The 17,141-nt window shown below is 31.2% G+C and overlaps 1 protein-coding gene across 2 annotated transcripts; it reads left to right on the top strand.

Annotated features, from left to right (window-relative positions):
* The first annotated feature begins 85 nt into the window (after positions 1–85).
* Positions 86–16,618, top strand: LOC148627799 (inhibitor of growth protein 3-like). Of its 2 annotated transcripts, none has more exons than XM_088579270.1 (11): positions 86–221; positions 2,612–2,683; positions 4,998–5,104; positions 5,536–5,601; positions 5,999–6,095; positions 6,405–6,455; positions 8,143–8,349; positions 8,846–8,916; positions 9,881–10,032; positions 10,630–10,912; positions 12,300–16,618. In XM_088579270.1, the coding sequence occupies exons 1-11, from the start codon at positions 194–196 to the stop codon at positions 12,408–12,410; spliced, it is 1,245 nt and encodes a 414-aa protein (XP_088435396.1). In that variant the 5' UTR covers positions 86–193; the 3' UTR covers positions 12,411–16,618. The 2 variants fall into 2 exon arrangements, with proteins under 2 accessions (XP_088435396.1, XP_088435388.1); XM_088579262.1 differs by having other exon boundaries at positions 8,846–8,946.
* Positions 16,619–17,141: the final 523 nt, after the last annotated feature.

Below are 17,141 nucleotides of genomic sequence, written 5' to 3'. Positions count from 1 at the left end.
ACCTTAACAACATTTTAGTGTTCCTGTAATCAAATTCAACATCACAATCAATCTGTTTAATAAATATAGCGTATTTCCATTATTTCCTTTTGGCCAATCAGGTCGAAGATTTCAAACTGACCAAATTTGCAGAGAAACGACAAAAGCAAAGCTCTGAATATATTTCGTAATTTTGTACAATATAAGAACCAAAATGCTGTACCTTGAGGATTACTTAGAAAGTAAATATTTTATTGAAAATTTTACAGTAATTCTATTTTATTTGGATGGAGATTTATGTCTCTAAACGGCAATTTCATAACAAAGAAAACTGCCAAGGGAGACAACTCTTGTGAAACTTTTGAAAATATGGAGCGCAAATATAACAAAAAAGCTTCATCTGTTAGCTTTGTTGTAGTGCTTTTTCCTAATGATTTGTGTGTATTGCCTTAAATATTTATTAAAACATTATGATTGTGTTGTCTCGAAATTACTTTCTTAGTGGTTATGTAGCTCCACTATTGGCATTTAACAGGATATTATCTTTTCCGAATATACTAGCACTTGTAGGAGAGTTCTTCCTGATGTCAATACTTACCTGTGATTTGGTTATGGTTGGCAAACAATCCATTGTGTGACATAGGGCATCAACTTTAAATCGTCATAACTTTTTCTTTTTTTAAGATAATTGAAAGATTCTTTTTGGTTCCCTACACTGCCAATAAAACTTTATTAATGGAATTTTTAATAAATATTCTGTAATTAGACTAAATGAGCATTTTTTTCAAATAATTTTATATGAAAATGAGGTTTACTTGCTAATATTATTTCAAATTTATTTTTTCAAGTAAAAGAGCTATAAATTGATGTACAAAATATGAATTATTTTATTTAAATGAAACATTTTTTCGAAACCAAAATTGAATATAAAATAACAAAAATACTAAGGTTTGAAAATTGGGATTCTAATCATGAAATTGTCAATTGTTTATTTGCCAACCGATTTGACACTTAATGCTATGCAAATTAGTGAATATGACATCACTAATGTGATTGGCAAACTCTCCCATAGAGAAATAGAAGGTGTCTCTAGGTGAAGCTTTGTAGGTACCTTTCGTTAATTTATGAAGAACTCTGAAAGCAAATTTAAATTTCATTGCTGCTCTCTTCTTTATTTACCCAAAATTTGTCGACCCTATTGTCCTTGTGTCCCATCCCTTGTTTCATTTCATCATCATTCATGTTCATTTTATCATCCATTTCATGTTCATCGCCTGAATATAGCTGAAATTTTGCTACTCGGGCGTTAAACCCCAACAATCAGTCAGTCATCAATCTTTTGAACAGATATAGTCCATGGCATGTTAAATTATAATTTCTATATTCGAAGGTTACATTTAAGATTGAAAAAATGTGAATTTTTCATGTTGGCATATGGACTTGGTAGTTCCAAATGGCTTCCATTAAATTCAATTTCCCCAAATTAACCAATGAAATTTAAGTGTGACATAACATTGAAAATGAGAATATTCAAGACTGGTAGAACCGGAGATACTTCCTTAGAAAAGTAGACTTGTACCCTACAATAATCTTGGAGCTTCTTGGTTGAAGCTTTTACATATTCTGTTGTGACATGATATCTAGGTTTAACAAAATCATTCATGATTGCCTTTTATCTGAAGTACATGTATATGCTACTGGTTTAAACCAATTTTGGTGCTCAAAATGTAAACCATTCAATAAAATTTTAAAACAACAATTAATAGACTCCTTTTGGTTTATACACATTTTCTCAATATTCACTTATTAAATTTTGAAGTAAATGATCTCAATTGTAATTCTGACCTGCAAAACAAATGAAAAAATGGCAAGTCATTGGTCACCATTTATGTTTTGGGTTGACTAGATTCAGGTGAAAGGTAAAAATTCCTGTTTAATTTGGTCATGTATGTATGTAATTTTCATCTGACAAACTAGAAATGTCATATAGTTGCAGACGTGTCTATTCAAAAATGAAAAGAAACGAGTCATATTAAAAGTGAAATAATTCATGGAAACTCCATTTATCATTGTTTTGCCATGGGCTGGCCATTTATGTTGTTATTAAACCCTCACTGTTGCTCGGGGTAAAACAATCCAACATGAATGGCCGGTTCATAGTAAAACAATGATAAAATGAAATTTAGGACCTAATTTATTGTTAGTTGCATGGACTTGATTTGATTCAGTATTATTGAAAACCTTTCAATTATGAAGTTGGTTCCAGTTGAGTCTGAGATGTGAATTTCCAAATCAATTCAAACTAGGAATGGTGATATGTTTACATATTTAAGACAAGTTGTGGATCTCCTAATATGAACCAATTACACAATACTATACAATCAGTTTTTAAACAAGTCATGGACACTCAAGAGACAATTACATACTGAAGTTCATGACTTGGGTGACAAATGAATTTAAATTGATAATACATTGGAATTCATGTTTTGAATCAACTTAACAGGTATTATATTTGTTCTGACAGACATATAATACATTTCTATGACAGTCATTAAGTAATGCAAGACTAGCCATGTATCATTGTATGCATTCAGTCATGCATGTGTCATTACATTATTATTTTATATTTCAGTGATTGAAAACTTACCAATGGAAATGAAGGAAAGACTCACTGAGATGAGAGAAATGGACCTTCAAGTTCAGAGTAAACAAATTTACATATTTTGTCAAATACATTGTATATGTTATGTAAACATGAATAGAAGAGTAATCAGGGGTAACCAAGATTCTTGCGGAAATCAAAAGAATGTAATCCAGGGACAAAGACCAGACATGGAAAACAGACATACACAACAAAGAACATTAAGTAACTAAAATAATACATACAAAGTAACAAAAGTAAATGAGCAACTCGGACTCCACGAAATACTGGGAGTATGGACCAGGTGCACGGGTACGGTAAGCATCCTCTGCTTTTCTACCTGCTGAGTAACCTTTTAACAAAAGAATATACCATTCAATTCAGTACAAACTTTGCAGTGCTCTGCTTTGCCCATTGTTGTTCGAGACTTGATTTATAGGATTTATAGTGAATATTGTCACAGAAAGGTTCAGAAAAAGTGAATATGTACAAACAATAAATTAACAGAAAATTCTTAAAATAATTTTGGGAATCTTATCTGTCTATATTGAATTTCCCATTGTTAAACATACATGTTTATAACCTATAAAAACCTGTTGTTTAGAATTAAACTGAACCATTTTGCATGGATATCTCAGAGACAAGCACTTAAGTTTTTATTCGACCGCAAAGAATTTCCAATTGTATAATGTTATAGCACAGTAGTTGATGTCTTCCAAGTTATCATCTTGGGACACTTATTTCCATGTGATGACTTTAGTTGTGGACCAATTGTTCTGAAATTTTCATATGATCTTACTTACCACTTTATATGGACTTGGTGGCCTCTACCGCTTTAATAAATGGGGCCAAAAGGGTAAAAATGTATGTTTTATATAAACCCATGTGGAATGTTTTTTTTTTTTTTATTGTGTTCCTTATTTAATTCTGGTAAACTAATGTAATAGCAGATTTTCTGTATTTTGGGTTGTTTTCAAGTTACAAGGGGTCAAAAAAAAATTCGCTTTTTTATTTTTGGTCTGATTTAGAAAATTCTTTTTTTTTCATTGGATTCCTCATAACAATCGCTGCCTACGTTTTACAATCAGATTTCAGACCTCTCTTAAGGTTTTCTATTTATAAGGGATCAAAGGTGCCACACCTGAAAAAATCTGAAAAATTTAGTGCAATATACATGTAGTGTTCAAACCATTTGATGTATCCATAAGCAATTGTAAGTTCGTATGCTAAAGTGTGTCAAAGACTAATTTTGCATCCACTTTTGCCCCAACTATTCAGGATTCAACCACTACAGTCGTATCATGCTGTACTTCGCAAAGCTTTTTATTATATTTTACCTATTACACTGAGCTTATTGCTTTTTAAAATAGGTCCATGTATTGTAACTAGCAAATACTTTTAATGGAAAAATTTATGAAATAGATATTTATTTATAAAAATGAGTAAATGACAAAGTTACAGAAAAAAAATTGAAGAAAAACAAAATTTAGTTAATTAGAAATAAGTTCTGGAAATTTAGAATTTTTATTTTTGCAAATAGTGATAAAAAGTCAATCTGTTGATCTTACATCTCATCTGAAAAATATATTTTAAAAATCTGTAAGTAAGAGTAACCAAGGGAACCGAGGTTATAGCAGTAATCAAAAGAACGTAATTCAGGGACAAAGACCAGACATGGAAAACAGACATACACAACAAAGAACATAAAGTAACTAAAATCACACATACAAAGTAACAAAAGCAAATGAGCAACTCGGATTCCACTAAAAACTGGGAGCATGGACCGGTACACCAGTAGGGTAAGCGTCTTCTGCTTTTCTAGAAACACCCACTGAGTTATGTCCGGGGTAGATGAAAGAGGAAAGAAAAACTATGACACATTGAACAAATCAGTTTTCATGGCGCAGATGGATACACAGTAGCCATCCATGAGTTCATGATGGTGACCATAAAACTTTTGTAGTGATGACTTCAATCTTGTAGCAACATAACCCTGTTCCAGAAGCCTATGTGTTAGAAGTCTTGCGCGGTACAAAAAGTCTGTCGTAAAGTTTTGTCAATAGTTTTCCTTTACCATCGATTTCTATGTGTACTAAGATAGTATGTCATCTATATAGTGGAAACTTAGATTAAAGGATTTAGCTTAATGATATTCTTTCTTTCGGATCAGATCAGCTATAAAGCCAGCCTCATAAGAGTGAAGGAATAGGTCAGCAAGTAGAGGAGCACAATAAGACTATTGTCAATATCCTTACACTGCAGAATATCAGTATTTGTGTCTACTTTTGTAGCTGTGTGACTATCAGATATTCAAGTTTAATTTTTGTTTTTTACAGTCATTTAATGTATTCTTAACTATTCTCCTTCTTTTTTTCAGATGCTCTTGATGAGTTAGATGATAGAGTAAAAAATTTCTTCAGAAAGTGTACACAGCCTAATGCTAAACAAGAATGGAAGGATGAACAATTTGAAAAGATTAAGAAGGTTTGCATAACTATAATTATCAGTAATCACATAAAAAAAATTACACTAATCCTCAATAATTTGTTCCTTTAACTAACAGAATGATATGTTCTTTTATTGGCAATGTTTTGTTTTGTTTTGTTATGATATCAACTAATGTAAACATATTAATTTTCGCAGATTTTGTTATGTGGACATATTCACAGGTGTCAATTTTCACAGATTCAAAAAATGATTAGCCTTATATAGTGTCGAAATTCATGGGTACTTTTTTTCACACTTTTGAGTTCACTGCAAAAAAGCGAAAATTAGTACACTGTAAAAATTAATACTTTTACAGTATTTGGCATTTGTCTATTATGAGTGATATTTTTTAATCAGAGGTCAATGTTTTAGACTCATTTTTTAAAATGATTATCAGCCCATATTCATTTATATTTTTTATGTTGTAGGATTATTACAAGTCACTAGAAGATGCTGATGAGAAAGTTCATTTGGCCAACCATATATATGATTTGGTAATTATTTTTGATAAGGATGGCCATTTTTGCAAAGTGGCATGTTATTGAATTATCACTGTTATATAAAAACAGCACACTTTCCCATTGTGATGCTGAGAAAAAAATCTTGAATTTTGATTTTCAGATTCTAAATAAATGAGTATAAACTTGTTTTATATCTTGAGCTTAGACACCAAAGGTTAGTAAACAACTTATTTTGTGTCATTCATAGGAAAAAGGAATTCAAGTATTACAATGTAATAATGGAAAGCAGTATTTTGAAGTTTAATCCTTCAATTAATAATTGTCAACCATGTAATACATGTATCAATATGTGGTTGTGATATGGAACCAGTTCCAGAGCTTATATTTATACAGAAAACTTATAGCTAAATTTTTTATTATTGTGTTTCAGGTTGATAGACATTTAAGAAAATTGGACCAAGAGTTGTCAAAGTTCAAAATGGAACTAGAAGCTGATAATGCAGGAATTACAGAAGTTTTAGAAAAAAGTAGGCATCCCTAAAATACTCCAGTACACATTAAGAAATTGTGAACCAGAGTATTATCATAATAATAACATCTTCATTCTTTGTATACAAGATATTTGATACCTTAATCCTTCATCCATAAATTTTTCATGTTATAAATTACTTTTTAAAATAACTAGAGCAAAAACAATATTGTCAGTGTATGGAGATGTTACATTTTACTCTTATTACTGTGTTACTTTTTCTATTCTAATTGTTCGCTGAAACTAACAATAAAACTAAAGATGCACTAAAAAGTTAATAGTTGATGTACATTTTTGTATATTTCAGGATCTTTAGAACTAGACAAACCTCCTTCTATTAATAACCACAGAACAGAAAGTAAGTTTTTTTATTGTCTTCATTTGTGTGGCTTTACAAATATATCTTAAGATATGTTGAAGTTATTATTTTTATTAAAATTAAAATTGGCTTTAAACTGATGTCAAATGAAAAGTTAAATGTTAAAGGTGAAATACTCATATACAGTGTGAGAAACCACCGCTCACCAGCTCGCCAAATACGAGTAGATGTGTATTTTGGCAAGTTCTCATTTGCTTACACTCGTCAATTTGGCGACCATCATTTGATTGGCAAGTTCCAAGGAAAGTTAACCTGCCAACAGGTTATTTATGAAAACATCCTTAACATCACACATTAAAAATATGTTCCCTACGTTTTAAGAAGTTTAGCTTGAATATGTCAAGTGAATTTTGGCATGATATGCACAATTTTATTGACTTGTAAAGCATTGTTTAGGATCTGCCATTTTAATTTCCGGTAAACGGGATGTGCCAAAACCTAGATGACGGTCCTGATCTCGTATTAGTATTCAAACTAAATTATCTTTGTAATTTAAGATTTGTTACCTTGCAAATTAGTTGTTTATTTATTGTCAAAATAAAAATGAACAAGAAGCAAGTGATTTTCTAGTTTCATAATGATGAATCAGTTGAAATATAATTATATTTTTTTTAAAATATGAGTTCAGAAATGGAGTACTCATTTTGTTACTGTAAAGTACATAAAAAACTTAAATGGGAGGGAATATTTGAAATGAAAAGATAGTTAAAGAAAGAAAAAGAAAGGCTGAAGGTAGTCAAATCCAAGAGAAAACAGATGATAGTACAGAAAAAAAAAACAAAAATGTGGCTAGTTGAATTTATATTTGGCTAGCAAGATCAGTATTCTACTAGCCAGAATGGCAAGTTGGGGAAAAAAATGGTTTCTTGCACTGCATATAGACAACTTACTAATTTAAAGAAACTTATAGATGTAACTTTTGAATCATTTTGAAAGAGTACATTTGTGTGACTTTTTACTGCTTCAAGGTAACAAAAATTACAATTTTGTGTGGATTTTTGTTACATATCATGTATATTGAATAACTAATTTTCTTCGGATACTAATTTTTTATGATTTTCATGGTATGGTCAGTTCATTAATTCAAATTCTCAATGAAATGTAAGATTTCTAATTATTCTATTCTCTTATTGCATGCATTTTGTGAGATTCACAAAAGAACAAAAGCAAGAAATTGATTCCCATCAATTAAAGTATGATGTACCTATGCAGCACTGTTGGATGCAAAGTGCATCAATTTACATTTTTATACCCCTGCACCCCACACATAGTGGCAAGGTATTATGTGATACCCTTAAAAAATTTTTGCAGTTGTGTGTCTGTCCGTCTGCCTGTCCATATTCACCGTTTCTATTCTTTTTAATTCCTACTTATATAAACAACCTGGCCGGATATCATTTTATATCCATTTTTTTTTAGTCTCAATGTTTGTTTACTAATGTGTTATTTCAGAAAAAAAATCATGCTCAAGTAGTAACATGTAATATTAACAAGCATAGTTCCAAAATTATGCAGACATGAAAATTTTAAATTTACAGTTCTGGGTTTAGCCAACGGTTTACCAATTCAGATCAGATATTGACGTCTACCTTTTTTTAGATGGTCTTGTTATATTGTGTGTGATCATTCCATGAACATCTAAATAAATCTTACAACCACATTTCAGAACGGAAAATATTACATGCACAGTCAAATATAGTGAATAATCACTCATCAGAGAAAAGACTAGCTACAGAAAAAGTTTTATCATCATTAGCACATGAAGCTGCAATGGATGCTATAGGTCAGAGGAAAACACATTCCAATTCTAATTCTCCAGCTTTATCAATGTTTAATTCTTCAACATCTGTGCCTTCACTGACGTACAGTTTAGGTATGTATACTAGATCTACTGCTGTTATGCACTCAGACTGCAGATTGAAAAGGATTTTGATGAATGTTGATAAAAGAAAACTGAAATATTTCAATGTTAGCCTTAGAGTGTGATTTTCAAAAGTTTTTCAGTCCTATAAAAATGAGAGTATTTACATATTGTTCACAACACTACTTGGCTACAATGACAAAATGAGCCTCTTAAATCATGATTTAAGAATTGTGTAATCAGTGTTCAGCCTGGTATAGTTAATTAAGAAAAGCATTTGTTTCTCTGCAATTAGTAACGAAATTAAAACTAGGCATACACAGCAAACTATATGTATACTAGTCTATCAATGAAGTATCCTCACACTGAGATTTGAATGAATACTTTTCCAGATTAAATTCTTATGAAAAAGTGCATAATCAGACTGTTGCTAAGTAAGATACGGTATGAGAACCATTCTCGCCCCTTATTTAAGTATGAAGACTTAATAGGATGTTTACTTCTTTAGGTCATGTAGGAGCTGGAAGCAATGCAGCAATTGCTGCTGCAGCATCACAAGCCATTGCTGCCACACAACAGGTGGGTTTCTTTAAAGCACAAACTGACAAGGCAAGTCTTTTTAGAATTCAATAGTTGTTCCAGATTTAACTACACTTGGAGGTTGTATGGCACTTAAAGAATTATCTGCTTTAACTTTACTTTTTGTTGATGAAGGGAACTTGGAAATACCTTTATATGTGCATTATGACCCCCCAAGTCTGGTCATTTCTTGAATAGCAAGTATTTGTCTGACCTATTTTGTTTAAGTTCTTCTTTTTGGAAATTATGAATTAATTTTAGTGTTAGTTGGATGAATTAAAATTAAATGTTTATGAACAGTTAAAATTCAGGATGATTAAAATTATTACTGGTATTTAAAGCTTCTGAACTCTGATATAAGTTATTACACAAATAGATAGATGATGGTTTAAATGGAATACAGTACATTTACAATACTTCATTGTAATTGATATTGAAATATTACATTAATTTTACACAAAGATTGACTTGAGAGGAGTATACTAGCTAATTCTACATTTTGATTGGTTGCAATGTTTGGAGTGAAAAGTTTTGGTTTATCTTAGTACTGTAAACCTATTTCTTTTCATCAGCAATTTATTTTGCTTAACAAAAAACACCCAAAATTAATCAACACAAATAAGCATGTTAAGTGTAAGATGCTGAATTAAAAAGCCATAAAATTCAGTTTACTATAGGTATCTGTGAAAATGATATTGACTTGCAGTAGTAGATTCTGGCTTTGAAATCCATTTTAGTTAGAATTCATGATAGGTACGAATGTGATATTATTTTGCAGGAAAGCCTAAAGAAAACATGTTATTGTTACATTAAACACTTTGCTATTTCAAATTCAACAGTAGAACACTGGACAAAATGACAAAACTTTGCCATGATCTCAAATTCAACTGTAGAACACTGGACAAAATGTCAAAACTTTGCCATGATTTCTATTACACATGTCAAATCTGTCTTTTAATTTTAGTTACAACATGGCAGAAGAACACCTAGTATGAAGGCTAGTATGATGGCATATTCTGAGTTAACCAAGGAACTAACAATACCTAAAGATGTATATAACTCAGCACCTTCTACTCCCACAGCTAGTCATGAACCAAAGATATCTAGAAATAAAAAGTATGTCGTACTTATTTGGTGGAGCTAGTTTTTTATTTTCTCCTAACTTACACATTTACAGTTTTAATACTGTTGTTTCTTGATGCATGACCTCTGCCTATGTACATACTTTATGATTATTATTGAAAAAAAAAAACATGATTACTGTTAAAAGAATATTTTGAGGGATTTGAAAACTTTTTGGTTAAAAGTGTGTCTTAATGGGAGGAAGAAGCTTTATACTCACTTTCATGCACAATGAACTTCGCAGAAATCTTATGGGAAAGTTAGGCATCATGGAGCAAGGTCAATATTATATGGTGCCTGCAAAAGGAGATAATCCAACTTGCGGGTAAATATATTGAAAAGTTTTAAATGATGTTTGGTCATTGTGAAGGAATATAATTCAACTTAAAGGTTCATTATGACTTTCATATTACCATAGTAAATGTATTCTTACAGAAGGAAGGGAAGTCATTTATATTAGCTCTCTTACATAGTCCTCACACACCTTTTAATAGCACCATTAGTTTCAAATAAAGTTATTATATCAATATTAAATGTATGATTGAACCAATTAAAAATTGAAATTAAAAAAACACATTGTTCTTCCTCCAGGCAAACATCAAAGGCAGCTCAGTTAGCACAACAACAACAAGCAGCAGCACCAGCAATCTCATCAACAGCAGCATCATTACTAGGACAGAAACAACCAATGACGCCACAGACACCAGCCCCAGCTGAGGCATCACCCCTCTTACGTGATGATGCTAGCTCAGACTTGCAGATTGTTGACGAACATGGTCAGCCTGTAGACTGGCAGAATGACCCTAATGAACCTAGATATTGTCTGTGTAATCAAGTATCTTATGGTGACATGGTTGGCTGTGATAATGATGATGTAAGTATGTTTTACCAGGCAACTTAAAAATAGTTTTTTTTTATTAAAACTTATGTAGAATGTTTGTTTTTCTTCTGATTTTGATTATTCCTTATTTATTGTGTTCCTTATTAAGTTATGGTCAACCCTTGCATTAGCAGATTTGATGTATTTTAGACTATTTTCAAGTTATAGGGGGTCAATGTTGGGCAACATCCAATAATTGAACTTTTTTGTTTTTGGGTGGATTTTGAAATTTTGTTTTATTATTCTATCATAAATATTATTTTATTTGAAAACCCTAACACTTAATATTAAAATGTAGCTTTATTTCAAATTTTAGGAAGTAAATAATGATAATGGTAATTGGTGAAATCACTTATTATGAAAATCCCTGCCTGTTTTTTTCAATCAGATTGTATATATCAGTTACTGTTTACAGGGTATAAAGGGTCTAAGTGGCCACCCCCAAAAAAATTGACTTTAATTTTTGGTCTGATTTTGAAATTTTTTTTTTTTTTTGATTCCTTATGAAACTCCATGCCAGATTTCATATATCTGTGATGGTTTTCAAGTTATAAAGGCTAAAAATGCTACACCAAAAATAATCGACTTTTTTGTTTGTGGTCTGATTTAAAATTTTTTTTTATTGAATTTCAAATTTTCTGCTACATTGTCTCCTAACAGTCGTTGAGTCAATAATGAATTGTAAGTCCCTATGCTCAAGTATGTCAAAAAACTAATATTGTGTTCACACTTGCCCCAACTGTTCACCTGTAGTATCTTGCTGTGCTCCACAAAGCTCTTTTATATTAGTGTATGTGAAAATTTTTGATGGTTTCAGTAATTAGAAAACTTTTTCCCATAGACTTTGTTATTGCGACATGTGTTACTTATAACTAAATAAAGGGCTAGTACCAGTTCAGTTATTTGACGATAAAAAATATACAGTTTATACATAATATCATTTCAAGGGAAAAAAACAAATTTTCAATGTTTAAGTGTATTTTAGTGATGGGATATTCTTTCCTAAAGTAGTAAATTGCTGATCTAAGTTTAGGTTTGTGTCAATCTCAGTAAAATTAGATTGGGTTTGTGTTCGAGTTCAAATGTGATTTACTAGAAAATGCAATTAATTGGTATGTAAACAAAGTGAAATCAGTTGTACCTTCACACCTTAAGATAGGCAGGGAAGATGGGTGGTGCTGCTGGTATGCATGTTTTTTAGTTATTCCATGTGACTGGTCCATTTTGGGATCATAAGGAAAATTAAAAAATATATATCATTTACAAGCTATTTTCATTTGGAAATGTTTTTATTCTACCAACTTACAATTAATTCAGAATTTAGTTAAGGAATGCAGTAACTGTAGTTCCTGAGAATAACATGACAATTTTCTATTTTCAGTGTCCAATAGAGTGGTTTCACTATGGCTGTGTTGGTCTTACTCAAGCACCAAAGGGGAAATGGTATTGTCCACAATGTACTGCTGCAATGAAGAGACGAGGACGAAAATAACATCAGAAATGTCCAGATTCTTTAAACTGTTAAATCTCTTGGTTTAGTGCTGCTATTATAGTGCATTCAAGCAGTTTGGATAGATTGGGAATTTTTTTTCATACTTAAAACAACTTCTTATATTTTTTTATCAGTTTGAATAAAAAAACATGTTAAGCTTTTAATGATTGCACCTGTGGGATTAAATTTCAAATGTCTTTTTGCTTCCACATTCAACTAATAATACTATTATGATAAAAAAGATTTTCTTCTGATTGAAGATTATTATTATATTTTTGATGAATATACAAAAAGTAAGTGATTTCTTGCTGTTGTGTTTGAGATCACTATAGTGTAGGGCCTATGAAGAAATCTGGTAATTTCAACAGAATATGACTATTAAAAGTTGTATATATAAAATTTCTATTATTGATGTGGTTATGAATACTTTTAAGATATCTGCAAATATATTATATTTTACACGTTCAGTTATATTTGGTGAAGTAATTAAATTTATTTTATTTTTTTTTTTAAATTGTTGAAATGAACTTTTTTGCTCACCTGGCCAAAGACCAAGTGAACTTATGCCATCACTTGGTGTCCCTCGTCGTTTTGAAAATTTTCTCCACAGAAACAAATAACAAACAAAATGTAAACTTGGCATTGATTGTTCTTTAGAGTATTGTGCACAAAATGACCTTTGGGATTTATGATTTGTGAAAAAACATGGCTGCCGTTATTAAAAATAGGATGTAGGGGCGGGATGCATTTTTTTGCCAATAACTCAAAAACTGTTGCCTTTAGCAAAATTCTGGTGGGTAATATTGTTAAGCATCAAGAGACAGACCTATGCTGAAATTTTCAGAATGATTTGTCAACTGATGTAGGCTTTTTTTTGGCATTTTTTGCATGTACAACTTTGAAAATCTTCTTTTCAAAAACCATTTTACAAAATTCAATGAAAGTTGCCATATTTGTACCTTAGGGTATCCCACACAAATGGACTGTTGGAATTTTTTATCTGTGATAAAACATGGCCACTGTTACCAATTCAGTGAAATTTGGCATATTAATTCCTTAGGGTATGCCACACAAAATGACCATTTGAATTTTTTATCCATGAAAAAACATAGCCCCTGTTACTTAAAATAGAACTTAGGGGTCAGGACACAATTTTTTGCAAATAACTCGAATGTTGTTGCCTTTTGCAAAATTCTGGCAGGGTTATATTGTTTAGCAAGAGATGGAACTGTGTCGAAATTTAAAAAAACAATTTGACATTTGATGTAGGAGTTACAGCCCCTGAAACAGTTTTTTTTTGCCATTTGTTGTATGTACAACTTTAAACTCTTCTTCTCAAAAACCATTTTACAAAATTCAATGAAAGTTTGTACCTTAGGGTATCCCACACAAATGGATTGTTGTGACTTTTTAAATCTGTGATAAAACATGGCCACTGTTACCGAAAATAGAACATAGGAGTCGGAAGGCAGTTTTTTTGGAATAAACTCAAGAACCGTTACCTTTAGCAATATTCTGGCAGGGTTATATTTAACATAACGAGATGGACCTACACTGAAATGTACAAAGCAATTTGTCAACCGATGTGGGAGTAATAGCCCCTGAAGCATTTTTTTTTTTCATATGTATGCCTTTGAAAATCTTCTCTAAAACCATTGTACAGAATTGAATGAAAGTTGGCATATTTGTTCTTTAGGGTATCCCACACAAAATGACCTGTGAAAAAAACATGGCCGCTGTTACTAAAAATGAAATAGGGGTCAGAAGGCAGTTTTTGCAAATACCAGTGACTCAAAAACCATTGCCTTTAGCAAAATTTTTGCAGGGTTATATTGTTCAGCATCTTGGACCGACCAATGCTGAAATTTTCAATATGATTCATCTACTGATGTACTTGTTACGGGTCCTGAAACAATTCTTTAATTTTTTTTCTTCACATGTACAACTTTGAAAATCTTCTCTAAAACCATTGAAGATGATTTAATGAAAATCAGCATATTGGTTCTTTAGTGTATTGTGCTCGAAATGACTTGTGATTTTTTATCCGTGCTTATACTAAAATTGGAACATAGGGTTTGGAAGACAGTTTTTTAAAAATTATTCAGAAACTTGCGTTTAGTAAAATTCTGGTTCAGGTAGAAAAATGCTATTAAAAGAATCTTCTGCATTTGACAATTCAGCCAATTTTAACTTAGCCTCTCTCATTTCTCAAGTTTTTCAAATAAGCAAATAGTTAACCAGGTGAGCAATTCAGGCTATAGTGTTTAACTGATGTCAAATGAAAAGTGAAATATGAAAGGTGCAATACACCCTTGGGCAACTTACTAATTAAAAGGAACTTATAAGTGCAACTTTTAAACCATTTTAAGGAGTACATTTGTGTGACTTTAGTTTCTTCAAGGTAACAAAAATTACAATACATTTGTGTGGCTTTTCTGAATCCCTCTGTAAGACAAATTTATATAATTAATATCACAGCAAAATATTTGAAAGTTTTCAATCAATGATTCTACCAGTACTCATTCTGTTGTCGAATTTTTGATATAAATTGTAGAAAAAGGAGGTAGACCTAGGGTAAGGGACATAACTCTTGAAATCAGTAATATGTTTGTATCATATTCAATTTCACCAAAGCCTTTCAAGCTTTCCTTTGAAACAGAATGAAATCAGTCCAAAGTTACTTCGATGCTACACCAGATTGATGTATGATGAATACAGACGTTCCAATGATTTGTAAAAGTTATGTCTCTTAACCTAGGTCTATCTCCTTAGTCACTACTGCAGATCTTTGAAAGACAACCTATATAGTATTAGTCATGAATTTTTAAAATAAAATTGGTTTATTATTATTTCATACTTAACCTTTTAAATCAACAATGAATTTCACATATTGTAGTACATCATTCAGAGCTACATCTTAAGTACTTAACAAAAATGTGGGAAATTGTCAGTCTTAGTGTCAATGATCAAACAACCAACCTTTTTTACCGGTGATATCTATCTGCTCAAAATTATTAAACTAGTCCAAATACATGTGTATTACAATGTATTTCAAAAATTGTACAAAAATATACAATTAGTCATGTGTAAGTACCAGCTGCGAAAAAAAGAAGAAAAAGTAAAAAATGTGCTACTGCTATATAAATGAACATAAGTTTTAGTTAATCTTGAAAAATTGAGGGGAAAAATGATGCAGATCAGCATTTTTTCAACAAGTATGTGTTTAAAATTACTTTTTTTTGCCACCCAAATATGTTTAACAGTTCCTTAGATTTATACTCATTAACAGTTCTGAATGTGAACAACAGTTAAGGTTACCTGTTAGTTATCTCCAAGTTAACTGTATATGGGTAGGGTAACAGAATGTTTAAACCATTTGACATTCCTGCAACTTGACCCAGACATAACAAATTAAAGAAATACTCTACCTCTTTATACTTTTCACATTCCTTCTTCTCTTTTAATGGGAAAAAAAATTTAACCTGCTTGCTAAAAATTCTTAATTGAAAAATTAGAAATTCCAGCAAATTTTTGGTTTCCATACCTTTATTTGCATTTTTGATGAATTAAAAAAAAAATAGCTGCTTTGCATGATATACATCCTGAGAAGTAACTGATTTGAAATTGCCCTAGAAATCACAATACCATAATCATTGTATTTAATGTTAGCAAGCAGATTTTAACATCACTAGTTTAGTGATATTTTTACTTTCCGAATATTTCACTACAGAATGTTTTGTATGTGGAATTGTTGACATGTAATGACTAATTTGTTGCTGGGAAAGATGTTGTTTCCAACTAGTAACCTGTGTTGAAAAGTTATTTTTCTGATCCTGGGGAAAAGATCGATGAGTGCTATAAATTATGTATTTATATGAAAATTTCACTGAATTATTTGTTACAGTGAACAATTTGTAAAAAAGAAGAATGCCCTCTAATGAGCTATTGTATTTTTTTTTTTTTTTTGTCCTTTCTGTAAAGTTTTGTATTTTTTTAATCATCTTGAAACTCGTGTTTTGTAGTACTGTGTGTTAGTATGAGAGGTGGACTTACTGGGGCTTTTTATGTGATTGAATGCATGCTTTCTATTTGCTGATCATGTGATTTAAAGAGAAGATCATGTATAATTGTTATGATATTTTGTTTATTTTGATGATATTGAGTGAGAGCATCATTTCATTGTTAATAATAAAAGCTTAAGAACAGTAGTCTTTTTCTCACTTTATTTAAGCCATGTTGTAAACTATTGACAGATCTGACAGAGCATATTAAAAAAAACATAAAGGTGAAACCAAGTTTCATTGTAGACACCTATTTAGACCATCTTGAAAACAAGGTTGATTGATCATCCTATGGCAGATATTTCATGCATTTTAGGACGGGAACAATTGACCAATCAAACAGATCCTACTTTTCATTAGACCAACATGCTGAGCCAGGTCTTTATTGTGCTAGCTCAAAGAAGCAGCAGCCAACAGGAAGACCTCCACCCAACTGGAATACAATGTTCTGACTCTGAGCTGAGCAATATTAAATTTCAGGCTTGGATGGTTTTGAACCTTGTTGCATAGTTTCATAAAAGTCTGTACAACTTCATTTACTTCAATTTTATAGCTAAAAGTTGTTATGTGTTTGCCGCTGTTCCCTTTTCTGATCACTTGAGGCAAGTATGGACACATGATTAGTTTTTTGACACACTTGAGCATAGTGACTTACAATTCATTATGGACA

The sequence above is a fragment of the Perna viridis genome, chromosome 1 (genome assembly GCF_037379345.1).
Source record: "Perna viridis isolate PV_CMFRI_1.1 ecotype Kerala chromosome 1, ASM3737934v1, whole genome shotgun sequence".
Lineage (NCBI taxonomy): Eukaryota > Metazoa > Mollusca > Bivalvia > Mytilida > Mytilidae > Perna > Perna viridis.
The sequence above is the reverse complement of the archived record's forward strand: the minus strand, read 5'-3'. Positions and strand labels throughout refer to the sequence as shown.

Excerpts from the sequence above, each read along its gene's own strand:
- LOC148627799 (XM_088579262.1), top strand. The coding sequence starts at position 194 with ATGCTGTACCTTGAGGATTACTTAGAAA. Across the intron at positions 6,456-8,142 it reads TAATAACCACAGAACAGAAA|AACGGAAAATATTACATGCA; the intron begins GTAAGTTTTTTT and ends ACCACATTTCAG. Across the intron at positions 10,913-12,299 it reads TTGGCTGTGATAATGATGAT|TGTCCAATAGAGTGGTTTCA; the intron begins GTAAGTATGTTT and ends TTCTATTTTCAG.